At 50.1% G+C, this 11,939-nt stretch overlaps 2 protein-coding genes across 15 annotated transcripts in view; one reads left to right on the forward strand and one right to left on the reverse strand.

The window, feature by feature from the left end:
* The window catches only part of CRAMP1 (cramped chromatin regulator 1), a 68,054-nt gene extending 61,745 nt beyond the window's left edge, over positions 1-6,309 (reverse strand). For 4 of the 5 annotated variants that reach the window (XM_027117858.1, XM_027117857.1, XM_027117856.1 and 1 more), the window contains exons 1-2: positions 6,050-6,308; positions 3,647-3,993 (exon numbers count right to left, since the gene is read on the reverse strand). In XM_027117858.1, the coding sequence (XP_026973659.1) occupies positions 3,647-3,992 (346 nt within the window). In that variant the 5' untranslated portion in view covers position 3,993; positions 6,050-6,308. Of the gene's footprint in view, positions 1-3,646; positions 3,994-6,049 lie in introns of all 5 variants that reach the window. The other variant, XM_027117854.1, reaches the window with a different exon arrangement.
* Positions 6,310-7,949: 1,640 nt separating this feature from the next.
* Positions 7,950-11,939, forward strand: part of IFT140 (intraflagellar transport 140) — a 69,984-nt gene continuing 65,994 nt past the window's right edge. For 4 of the 10 annotated variants that reach the window (XM_027117875.1, XM_027117884.1, XM_027117885.1 and 1 more), the window contains exons 1-3: positions 7,959-8,034; positions 8,713-8,854; positions 11,634-11,811. In XM_027117875.1, the coding sequence (XP_026973676.1) occupies positions 11,665-11,811 (147 nt within the window). In that variant the 5' untranslated portion in view covers positions 7,959-8,034; positions 8,713-8,854; positions 11,634-11,664. Of the gene's footprint in view, positions 8,035-8,202; positions 8,452-8,712; positions 8,855-10,708; positions 10,731-10,831; positions 11,547-11,633; positions 11,812-11,939 lie in introns of those variants that run through there. The other 6 variants (XM_027117877.1, XM_027117879.1, XM_027117878.1 and 3 more) reach the window with 6 other exon arrangements.

Raw genomic sequence — 11,939 nt, forward strand, 5'->3', positions numbered from 1 at the left:
AAAACACCAAGAAGCTACAGGCAGGCCCCAGATTATGAAAAATATACTTTCTGTACACTGATTCACTGATTCTTAAGCACAAGCACAGTAAAGCCAGGTGACACCACCCGATTGTGGAGACGGTGCATCTTAGGACTGGCTCCCCCGACTCTGTGGAACAAAGTACCTGGGTGGGGGAGGGAAACGGACAGCAATGGAAACGGAGGGTCTGACTCTGCCTCCACCTCAGGCATCCCCTCAGCCCAACTGTCCTGCCAGGGCAGCAACTTCAGGGCATTCCTGGGACCTCTACCCCCTACCTCCCGACAGGTGACCTCCTCCCACCCTGTCCACCTGTTCAAACTCAGCCTGCAGCTCCCCTGACCTCGCAGCCAGGCACATTTTCCCTAAGAGAAGCCTGTTACTCAGCCATGCAGGGCTTCACAGCATTATTTATTGCGGTGAGGCAGGCACTAGCATTATCCCCATTTATAGACCGAGAAATTGAGATGCACTGGTTCACCCAGAATCATCCAGATTGTGAACTGGCGAAACGGGGAAGGGCATGAGGGCTGTTTCCTGGCCCGTGTTTCCAAAGACTGTGAATCCAGTCTCAAGTGTGCCCTCAGGCCACTCTGGGCACATGGTAGGGCCAGAGGAGCATTTATTTTGGTATCAAGCAGATCCACTGGTTTCTGATCTGCAGCTTACCTTCTGTCTAGCTAAGCATGCTGTTTGAACAACAAACCCCAGTGTCTGCACACATTTAAAAGCTAAGCAACAAAAATGCAAGATGCTTGGTGCACTGGCACTAAACCATTGCTACCTTCCCTTTACCAACTCAAAAAAAATTTAATTCAGACATGTACTACAAAAAAATTTATTTTTTACTGAAGTTGGCAAGAGTCTATTCTTATAAAAAAAGAAAAGACATATTTGTGTGGAGAGAAGCCAAATGAGAACTTCCTTTCCTCCACAAGCCTTTTCCTCCCAAACCCACAGCAAAGTTCTCCATCCATTAAAATTGAAACTGGAAAGCGGTAAGTAATCAGCCAAAGGGACCTCCCACAGCTAGGCTGTGATTATTTCTCAAATATAATGGAAATTTTATTTTTCTGAAGTGAAAAAACTGTAAAATGCCTATACTGTTCACTCCCTTACTGGTCCATGCTCATCACTCCAGGTGGAGATTTCCATGGTCGGTAAGACAAATAGCTCCTCCAAGAATCCTTTCCAAAGGTTACGGGCATGCTGTCACAACTGACCTTCTTTCTGCCTGTTAAGGGGGCCGTGAGGGAAGCAGAGGTTGCCCTGAGGCAGGAAGGGGGATGTCCTGGGCGTGGTAAGTGCATCCAAAGGAAGCTCAGGGCACATCCCAGAGGAGGCCTCACTAGAAAGCTCAAGGCCAGAAGCAGGCCGAGAAGTTCTGTGAAGCAGAGGAAACATGCTTTCTACTCCTCTCCTAAATGCCACCATTACAGTTTAGCTTTATTATTCACTTAAACAAACATCTGCTTGCTAAAATAGGAAAATGCATAAGTCACAAGAAGCACAAATTCTAACAACTCTCCATTTTACTAGTGGAAAGTGGATTGCTGCTCCAAGCCACACCTTGGGCAAGAACCAAGAACAGATCTGACACAAGGCTAACCCAGGAAACCTTCTCCATCCGAGCCACACTCAAGTATGCAAACGAAAGCAAACTTCTCCTCACCTGACTGCCAAAATTCTAACTGAAGTTTCAGCATCACTTCACCTCACATACAGGTAGTCATTTACAGGGGACAGAGCACTTTCACGCCAGCGCCTCGTTTCATTTTAGCAGCCACACGTGGAGAGAGTGGAGCAGTCAGTCCCTGCTGTTCCTCCTTTCACAGGTGAGGATGCCTCTCCAACAGAAAAGCAGGCTTGAAGTCAAGCAAGCAGACCAAGGTCAGAGGACCAGAGGAATGAGGCCAAGAACTTGATTGGGCACCAGAGCCAGGGCTTCTGAAGCCACAAACAAACCCTCGAAGGAACCACAGCAGCTCACACATAATAACTTACACATATCTGTAACTGGGAACGAAAACCTATTTTTTTACAAAACAAAGCCAATAAAACAAATTAACATTTCCCTAATTGATCAGCAACTTTCACACCAAAATAAGCTTCTATGAGGCAAGTTTTGACTTCTGAAACATACAGAATGACCTTATACGTACATCTTCAAGTAAGTATACTTACATCAAAAGTCTACCAAAAAACCAAGTAAGGCCATGATTTCAGAGGCCAGTCCTCCTCAGCTGAGAAGGAGGCAGAAGCAGCAAGCCTAACTGCACACATTTGGCCCAGATCTCCAAAATGGGCCCTCCATTAGCGCCTGAGGTATTTCCTTCTTAAAATTATCAGGACCACGTAGTAAATTTAAATTGCCATTTCCCAAAGAGCTAACTGACAGTTTTTTCATGCAGAACTCACTAGAAAATGGTGTTACATTTGCTACCTATAAAAATGCTGCAAACGTGGCCTGAAACAAAAGGGATGTTAAGAACAATTCACTTGGACTTCCCTGGTGGCGCCGTGGTTAAAAATCCGCCTGCCAATGCAGGGGACACAGGTTCGATCCCTGGTCCGGGAAGACCCCACATGCCACAGAGCAACTAAGCCTGTGCACTACAACTACTGAGCATGTGCTCTAGAGACTGCGGGCCACAACTACTGAGCCTATGTGCCACAACTACTGAAGCCCGTGCACCTAGAGCCTGCGCTCCGCAACAAGAGAAGCCACCGCAATGAGAAGCCCGCACACCGCAACGAAAAGTAGCCCCCGCTCGCCGCAACTACAGAAAGCCCGTGCACAGCAAGGAAGACCTAACACAGCCAAAAATAAATAACCAAATTTATTAAAAAAAAAAAAAATTCACTTGTACAATTAACAAAAAGCAGAATGCTAAAATATAAATAGACACAAGCAGAAAACAATGGGGAACTGGCAGATCGAGAACAAAAAAGCCGTAATATTCTCAACAACCTGAGAATACCACGACAAATACTGTAGACTGTTACTCATTTACATCAGGCCACAGATGTTTTCACCACTTACTACACCAGGGGAGATGTTTTCATGGCACCCAAGGAAACCTTAGTTGAAACTCAAAGGCCACATCTTGATGCCCTTAAAATTTTCAAGCCTAGCATACTTGAAGTGGAGGGTGATGAGCCCAAGTCAGACCCTTCGGATCACTCATTTTCGGCTTATCAATCTTTCCCCAAATGAGTTTCAAAAGCCCATTTCTTTGTTGTATTTCCACACATCTGAGTCTGGGGAAGAGATACAGCACGTATTTTCTCAATCTATTTCTAAACTATTGTCTGCTGTTTAAAATAACCTACCATATAAATCATCAAGGAGCCTTTGGGGGGAAAAAACCCAACCTTCAGAAATCTATTGTGTTTGCCCAGAGAAGGAATACTTACTGCCTCTTAACATAGTTTAAATACAGAAAGAGTCTCTTTGGAGGAGGAAAGGGTCATGTCCCCCTGCAAAGTGCCACCTAAAGTGTGGGTGCTGGACAAATGTGGGAGCAGGAGCTGGGTGGAGGCAGGGAGGCGGGGAGGGAAGGGTCCCTTCTCCACCCCCGGGGAGCGCAGGGCACACCCTGAAAGGGGCTGGGGTCCCCCGTACCTTTTCCGCGGGGCCCTGAGCTGCCCGCGCTGCTGCTCCCCCCGGCGCAGGACGAGTCCTTCCTGAGCCTCTTGCTTTGCGGCCTCACGCTGGACCTGAGGAAGTGGTGCTGGTCCTGGGGGCAGGCGGGCGGCGGGGACGGGGCCTGCGGGCCGCCCGAGGGGGCCTGGGGGCCGTCGCCGCCGTCCCGGGGGGTCTTGCCGTCCCTCTTTGTGCCACCGCTCTCCTCGGCCGCGTCCCCGCTGCCGGGCCCCTCTCCTTCCAGCGAGTCCTCATCGGCCGACCTCTTGCCCAGCCTCTTGAGCCCTTCCTCCCCGCCGCCGCCGTCTCCCAACTTCACTGTCATCCTGGCCGGGGAGGGGAAGAGGGGACCCCGGTGAGGCGCGCGGCCCGCAGCCTGCGAGAAGTTTAGCCGCACCGATCCCCTCTCAACATGGCCGCCGTTGTTTGTTCCAGATCCCCTCCCGCGGCCCGCCCGCCCCAGCCCGGCCAGCCGGGCCTGAGCCGCCGCCCGCCCGACCCCAGCCCGGACCCCCGCGCGCCCGCCCGACGTCCAGGAAACGGCGGCCGGCGGCGAGGAGGCGGCGGGGCGGCAGCTGGGCGGCCGCACCCGGACGGCCCTGCCCGTGCGGCGCCCCGGCCCGGGGTCGGGAAGGGGCATGTGGCCCGGGCTGGGGTCCCGGGGTCCCGGAGCCACCTACCCAGCGGGCCCACGGCTCATGGCCTGCGCGCTGGGCAGCCCGCGCGCCGGCCTCGCTCCCAGCGCTGCCTGGGCCGGCCTGGCCTCCGCGCCCGCGTCCCCCGACCCCACCCCTCCCCGCCCCCCAAAACGCACAGGACTCCGGGGCCGCGCACCTGCCCCGCAAGCCTGCCCCCAAAGTTAGCCCCGGAGCGGGGTCGAGGGGCCCGGATCGACCCCGGCAGGGGAGAGGCGCGGGCTCGCCTGCGTGCACAGGGAACTCCATGGTGGCCCGCGGCTGCCGGTCCGCCTGCTTATTTTAAAACAGACATAAAGAATAATAAGCTCGGGGTTTCTGGGAATCTTGCTTCGGAGGGTGGGATATGTGTGCTGCTGCGGGGATTTACGAATTGAAAATGCTTTTGCAACAAAGGAGCCTGTTGCATGGAACAGGTTGGAGCCACCTATGAAAGTGACAGCACAGTTATGTCCAGGTAAGAATGGATAAAAGAGAATTGTGTTAAAACTCTCGGTAACCATGAATAAAAATCTTGCATTAACTTTGTTACCCTCTGTTGTGAGCAATGTCAACAACAAAATGTGACAACTCTAAAATGTGGACCAAAAAGCAGATCCACTCAGTTTATGCAAAGAGAATCAGACACTATCAATATTGTAAACCCAGAAATAGTCAGTAATGTGTACATGCGATGAAGCAAGAAAGATCAACAGGTGTTGATACTATGCCCAAACTCTGTTTGACATGCTCAACACGACTGCTGAGAATGGGAACATTTTCATTTAAAAGGAAAATGAGAGCAAGACATCAAGGCCAACAATGAAATACATTAACAGGAGTAAGGACCTTTCAAAGAAAGATTTAGAAATGATTAAAATCATGACAATATCTGCTACTGCTCTTAAGTATTATGCCTCAAAACTATCTGTTACAGCATTCATCTGTTGAAATTGATGTCATAAATCATCTGAATTCATACCAGTTTAAAAAAAAAACCTGCCAAAGAATAGAACTATACAAGACAGATACTACCCAAACTTAAAGGACTTCATGGCATAGGACATTTCACTATTCACTTATCCTATCCATTTCTGCTTAAGAAACCTGAAAATATCCTAAAGGGCCTTCCTCTGGGTTATAATGTGGAAAACCCTATCCCCAGGGACCTATCATCCCAAAGCTACCCACATAACCCAGGACCCGGGCAAAGGTTACATCAGCTGCAACAGAATAAACTTGCCCGTTCGCCAGGTTGAATATTGGAAGACACTAAACTGAATACAAAAGGACGTTGCTTTTCAGAATTAAAAAGATATTAACACATTTCAGTTTTCCCTGAAGGGAAAAAGAAAACATGGAGATGGAATCCTTTTACCCAATACCTCCAACCTTACTTCCTGACAGTGCACAGAGGTGGGATCACCTCAAACCCAATCCCGGCTGGGCAGCATTTGCCACATTTCGGGAAAGGAAAAGCAAAACCTTCCCTCTCCGGCGGATTTCTGGCTGCACACAAAGAGCGCTGTCAACGCAACACTTGTGAGTCCGGGCTCCCGCGAGCCGCCCCGACAAAGCACCGCGTAGTAACCACCGCCGCCAGGGCTTAGGCCACTTCTCCCTCAGCCCCGCTCCGGCTGGGATCCGGGCCTCGCCGTGACGGCCGGTCGGGGTGGCCCACCCCACCCGAGCCCCAGCCTGCCGTCACCTTTTTCATCAAAGCCTCGCAGCAGCCAGGCTTCCCGGGTCCCCCGAGGTCCTGTCGGGCAGCCCCGGCTCCCGAGCGCCGGCTGCTGAGAGGCCGCAACGCCGGTGTGGTCCTCCCGCCTTGGAAGAAGTCGCCGAGCGGCCCTCGCCCCGGCACGTCCCCTCCGCTGCCGGCGTGTGGCTGACGGGGTTGCGAGCCCCGGTGCTGCGGCCGCTCAGCCTCCCAGAGGCCCGGCCCGCGGCGTACAGGAGCAGTTCCGGCTACGGCGGCCGGCGAAGTCCGCGGGACCGACACGCGGGGCGGGGCCGGAGCGGCGGGAGCGCGGGCCGGGGCGGGGCGACGCGCGCGGGACCGAGCACGCCGAGGTTTCCAGCGGGCGCGCCCCCTCAGGGGCGCTCCCATTGGTCGGCGGCGGGAACGCGCGCTTGCACGCACGGACGCTGGGCGGGGGCGGAGGGCGGGCCCGCAAAGTGGGTAATGTTGTGACGCCAGTCTCGCAGCAGTGCGGACTGGTACGTCTCTCCGGATTGGTGAATAGACAGCCAATAGAGTGAGAGCCTAGGCTGTGATTGGCCCGGGCCGTGTTGACGGATGCGTGAGAAGAAAACGCCGCCTGAGCTCTGAGTCTTGAATCCGGCGCGAACGGGGTTTTTAACGAAAAAGTGTAAAAGTGTAACTGAGGCAGATAAACACACCCTTTATTGAGTTGAGTGCATACTTTTCAAGTTCCTTAGCGTTGCGGCTGGTGCTGGGCATTTAGGTTGTTTTTCTTCGTTTCGGCGATAAAGGAGTGTTTTAAATTCTAGTGTTTATGACCCCTGATAAGAGCGATGGTGTTTAAGGGTACAAACTTGTAAGGCGTAGTATCTAATGCACAGTATAATGGATACAGACAATAATATTGTACTATATGTAATGTGATAAATATCTCTACATGCTAATCATATAATATACAAATGTATCAAAGCAACGTTCTGTATACCTTAAACTTACGCAATGTTAAATGTCAAATTTATTCAATAAAATTCTAGTGTTTATGAAAGTTTTTTTTTTTTAATAGAATTTTCCTTGTATGTGTGTGATCCAGCGCCTAGCTCCTCCTATTAGGTAGTACCTACATTTTCCTATTTTTTTTATTTAACAATGTGGACCTTTTTGCTATAGTAAGTTTTTTAAATGAATGACATTACTTCTTTTTTTTCCAAAATTAGTTTAACCCACCAGACCGTTAGGCCAGGGCAGCACGTTGCTAATGCCTTAGGGAATGCAGTTTGCCTCCAGGGTTAGAAACCAGGTTAGTTTCTAACCGGATGAACTCGTATCGTTGGCTACTATTTTCTCTCCAATGGCGTCCATAAGGCCCCCAAAGCACTGAGCGCATGTCATAAGTTAACAGCTTCAAGGAACCATATTGAATCAACTGGCTTTACTCATAAATTCTCTTGAACGACACCCTCCTCGAAACAAAGCAGACAAAGCAGAGTCTAGCAAACCTTTTAGGGTCCAAAAGACCCAGCAATAAGATTAACGAGAGAGGAAAGAATCTTAAAGATGGCGTTCCGTCTCTTTCCCAGTCTCTCTGCTGCCTTCCTCCACCTGACTGACCTACGCGGTTGGAAACGTAACTACAGGAGCGGGTCCCCAACCGGCCGTGTATTCCTATCACATCTAGAATTTATCAGCTTCCCTTCTCTGCTTAGAAAGGCATATCTGGCCTCTTGACCCCCCTCTAGAGCTAGCTTTTTTAAGTCTAGACAGCGGCTGCGAAGGGTGTAAATTGCCCTGCAGCACCGCGGAGCTCGCCACCCGCTGGAGGAATCCTGCCCTCGGCTCCGCACGAACATTCCCGATCGTCTTCGGCTCTTTCCGGCCTCTCGTGGAGTTTCGGGCGGCCTCGGCGTCCGCTAGCTCGGCTTCGGCTGTATCCGCCTTGGGCTCGCAGCCGTTGTCCCGGTAACGCGCGGCGGCGCTGCGACCAAACCAAGGTGAGTGCGGTCCCCGGCCCCGGGCCCAGGAGCAGAGGGTCTGGGGGCCGGGAGCCGGGGAGGAGGGCGACGACGAGGCGGGGCCGGGGAGGGGCTCGGGAGGCCGGGGCGGCTCGCGGTGTCGGGCGGTTCCGGGGGCCCGGAGCCTGGGGCCGGGAGGAGGGCAACGTCGAAGTGCGCGGGACTTCCTTCGCGCGGCCTCCCGGATTATTTTCGTCCAGAAATCCTGCTTGGGCCGAGCGCCCGAGTGCGTGGCTGGTCAGGCTGAGGCTTCGGGGTGCGGGGCGGGCGTCCGAACGGTCAGCGCGAGACAAGGGCCACCTCCGGCGCAGACAGGTCTGACTGAGGGCCGCGTGGCTACTTGAGGCACGGGGGAGCTGACCCGGTGGCGAGGAGGCGGTGCCGGAGGCGCTCGCGGTAACGCTGGGCCTGGGAGGGAATCAGAAAACCACCTTTCTGCGCTGTCAGTACTGCGGCCCGGGGAACCGCACGCATGGTCCAAACCAGAGATGGCGTTCCTTCTTGTCCATGGGATGCAGCTATGACCCTGCACTGCCGAGGCCCCGGGGGCTGTGGTGGGGGCGGTGGTGAGGCTTTTCGGGGTGGCCCCTAGTGCCTGCCCCTACACCTCTCCACTCTGCCGCCATTGCCTCTAAGTCCTCTGGTTCCCTCCCGCAGCATCTCCAAGCAGTAATGCAACTGAAGTTATCCTTAGTACCACGAGCCGCGCAGTTGAAAGACCGTAACATTTTCTTTCCCAGAAGGTGGTTTAACGGAGGCGTAAAGACCTTGCACCGCTGGAGGTGAGAGGATCAAATCGATGAGAATAAATGAAATTTTTTTCTTTCCCCCCAAATTTATATATTGCCAAATCGCCTTATGTTCTAGAGACCCTGAGGTTTTTTTTTTGGTTTTTTTGTTTGTTTGTTTTTGTTTTTGCGGTACGCGGACCTCTCACTGTTGTGGCCTCTCCCGTTGCGGAGGACAGGCTCCGGACGCGCAGGCTCAGCGGCCATGGCTCACGGGCCCAGCCGCTCCGCGGCATGTGGGATCTTCCCGGACCGGGGCACGAACCCGTGTCCCCTGCATCGGCAGGCGGACTCTCAACCGCTGCGCCACCAGGGAAGCCCTAACCCCCTTTTTACAACTGTTCCAGGGCTGGGGATGCTCCGATGGCCCCTCACCCTGTGGGGCAGATAATCTGGTAGGGAGTGGAGGATGGTCAGTCAAACACACATTTACAGTAAACTCTGAATGCAGCAGTGGACAAATGCAGGGTTCTATGAGGACTCTGGGCAGAAGCACTAGACAACGTAGAAATCAAGTCCAAGAGCTCAATGGTGGAAAAGAGGCTTCTTGAGTACCCAAAGCAGGGGTGTCGGCGAGAGAGCTTCTGGGAAAGCCCCAGGCAGGAAGAAAGTAATTTAAAGATCTTTCAGCATACTTTCTTATTACAAAGTTATGTTTGAAATAAAAGATAGAGGAAATCAGGTTTAACTTTTTCAAGTGCTATTATAATTCTTTCTCTATCATTACAAAATTAATGTTATTCATTTTTCCAAGGCATATTTTTAGAAAGTAAACTTGTTAAACATGAATAAGAATTTCCCATAGCCCAGAATGTAGACCCTTGATTGGATGCAACACATTAAAACTCACTTTAAAATGTTTCCTTGCTGCATTAGACTGACCAGTTTTTAACCCGATATGTCTCATTGTCAGTGGCTCTGTGTGAACATTTGCATGAAGTCTTTACTCAAGGAAGCCAGAGCCCTGACCAGTGTGCATATCCCCTAAGTGATGTGTGCAGGACCCAGTTCCTGCCCTCTCCCCTGACTCCAGCCCCACATCCCCCTGCTCCTCTGGCCAGTGTCCAGCTACTCTGCCAGGAGTCCTGAATGGGTTGCTCTTCAGCTTGTGGTGGGTATATATTAATAAGATAAACATTTGAAATGTGACTGTTCATTTCTACCCACCTGCCTTCTAGCTTCTGGAAGAACAGGGTTTCCCTCTCTAGACCCAATCTGAGCCTTCATGGCTTCCTCTGATACAACTATTGTATTGCTAAAAGCAAATGGCATAGTCCATTCCCTACTCTAATGATAGAATTTTGCAGGTTCTGGATAACTTTTTTGCACAATTTTTTTCTTGTGGTTAAATATACATAATATAAGATTTACTATTTTAACTGTTTGTAAGTATACAGTTCAGCAGCGGCATTAAGTACATTCACATTGTTGTGCAGTCATCACCACCATCCATCTCCAGAATTTTTTTCATCTTCCCAAACTGAAACCTTGTATACAATAAACTCTAATACCCCATCCCTGTCTGCAGCAGGCCCTGTCAACTACCAGTCTACTTTCTGTCTCTATGAATTTGATGACTCTAAGTACATTATATAAGTGAATCATACAGTGTTTGTTCTTTTGTGTCTGGCTTATTTCACTTCTTCTAGGTTCATCTATGTTGTAACATGAGTCAGAATTTCATTCCATTTTAAGGCTAAATAATACTCCATTGTATGAATATACCACATTTTGTTTATTCATTCATTTGTTGATAGACATTTGGGTTGTGTCCACCTTTTCACTATGAATAATGCTGCTATGAATATTGTGTTTAAATATCTGTTCAAATCCCTGCTTTCAATTCTTTTAGGTATATATCCAGAACTGGAATTGCTGAATTATATGGTAATTCTATGTTTGATATTTAGAGACCCACCATACTGTTTTCCACAGCATCTGTACCATTTTACACTCCTACCAGCAACTCACAAGGGTTCCAATTGCTCCACATCCTCACCAAAACTTTTTACTTTCTGTTTTTCTGATAATAGCCATCCTAATGGGGATGAAGTTGAATAATTTTAAATGGTAGCAAACCAACTCACAAATAGGCTTTTCTCTGCTAGTTAGCTTCCCCAAACTGACTGTAGGATGTGAAAAAGTGGGCAGTAGTCAGACTGTCATTCCATTCACCTTCCTACCCCTCCCACAAAGGGACAATATGCACATCTTTTCCAGGAAAGAAAGAAAGATGTTAAGTTCATGTAACTGATCAAGTTCATCTTCTCCCCAGTTGCTCTGGCTTTGCTTGACTCCGTAGCAAATGAATCCTTTTGCTCCTGACACCTCAGAGGAAGGCAGGGACAGCCTTGGTTTTCTATCAGAAATTGGGTGCTACGTTTTTTTGTACTTTTCTCTTTTGTGAAGCAGTTTGCTTTTTTTGTTTGTTTGTTTGTTTGGAAGTGTTGCTTAATGGAGAGCTATAGAAATATAAATTGTCCTTATTATGATTGGGATAAAAATGATCAAGGTTTACACACGTAGTCTAGTCCACGGGGCTTTTCTTTATTGTTTTGATGGCAGTATGTGTTATTCCTTTCCATCTTTCAGGTCTAATCCCTTGCCTCTATTTGTATATTTTTCCTGTTAGAGACCTCTTCCGCATAAAATTGCCTGTTATTGGTCTGAAGGGGTGCTGATAAGTTGCCGAATGTCTTGTAGGTCTGTGATGCTTCTTTTTCCTAATTCTATATATAGTAGTTTTGTTTTGTTCAAGACCAACAGGACTTGGTTGTCTTTTCCCTCCAGGTTTCAGCCCTGACCAGGCCTGCGTTTCGTCATGGCCCTCTACTTTGACCACCGCATAGAAGCCCCAGATGCAGTTGGGTCTCCCTCCCACATCAGTTGGCACCCCGTTCACCCATTCCTGGCAGTCGCTTCCATTAGCACAGCCTCAGGAGGCAGTGTGGATATATATCGGGAGCAAGTGAGTGCGGAAAGCAGCAATTCTGACTGCAGTAGCTTCTGGCTCTTGTCTCTCTTTTGTTCGTGTGTGTGTGTGTGTGTGTGTGTGTGTGTGTGTGTGTGTGTGTGTGTGTGTGTGTGTGTGTGTGT

Source organism: Aethalodelphis obliquidens, unplaced genomic scaffold, assembly GCF_003676395.1.
Source record: "Aethalodelphis obliquidens isolate GAN/ISIS:26980383/991018 unplaced genomic scaffold, ASM367639v1 scaffold18, whole genome shotgun sequence".
Lineage (NCBI taxonomy): Eukaryota > Metazoa > Chordata > Mammalia > Artiodactyla > Delphinidae > Aethalodelphis > Aethalodelphis obliquidens.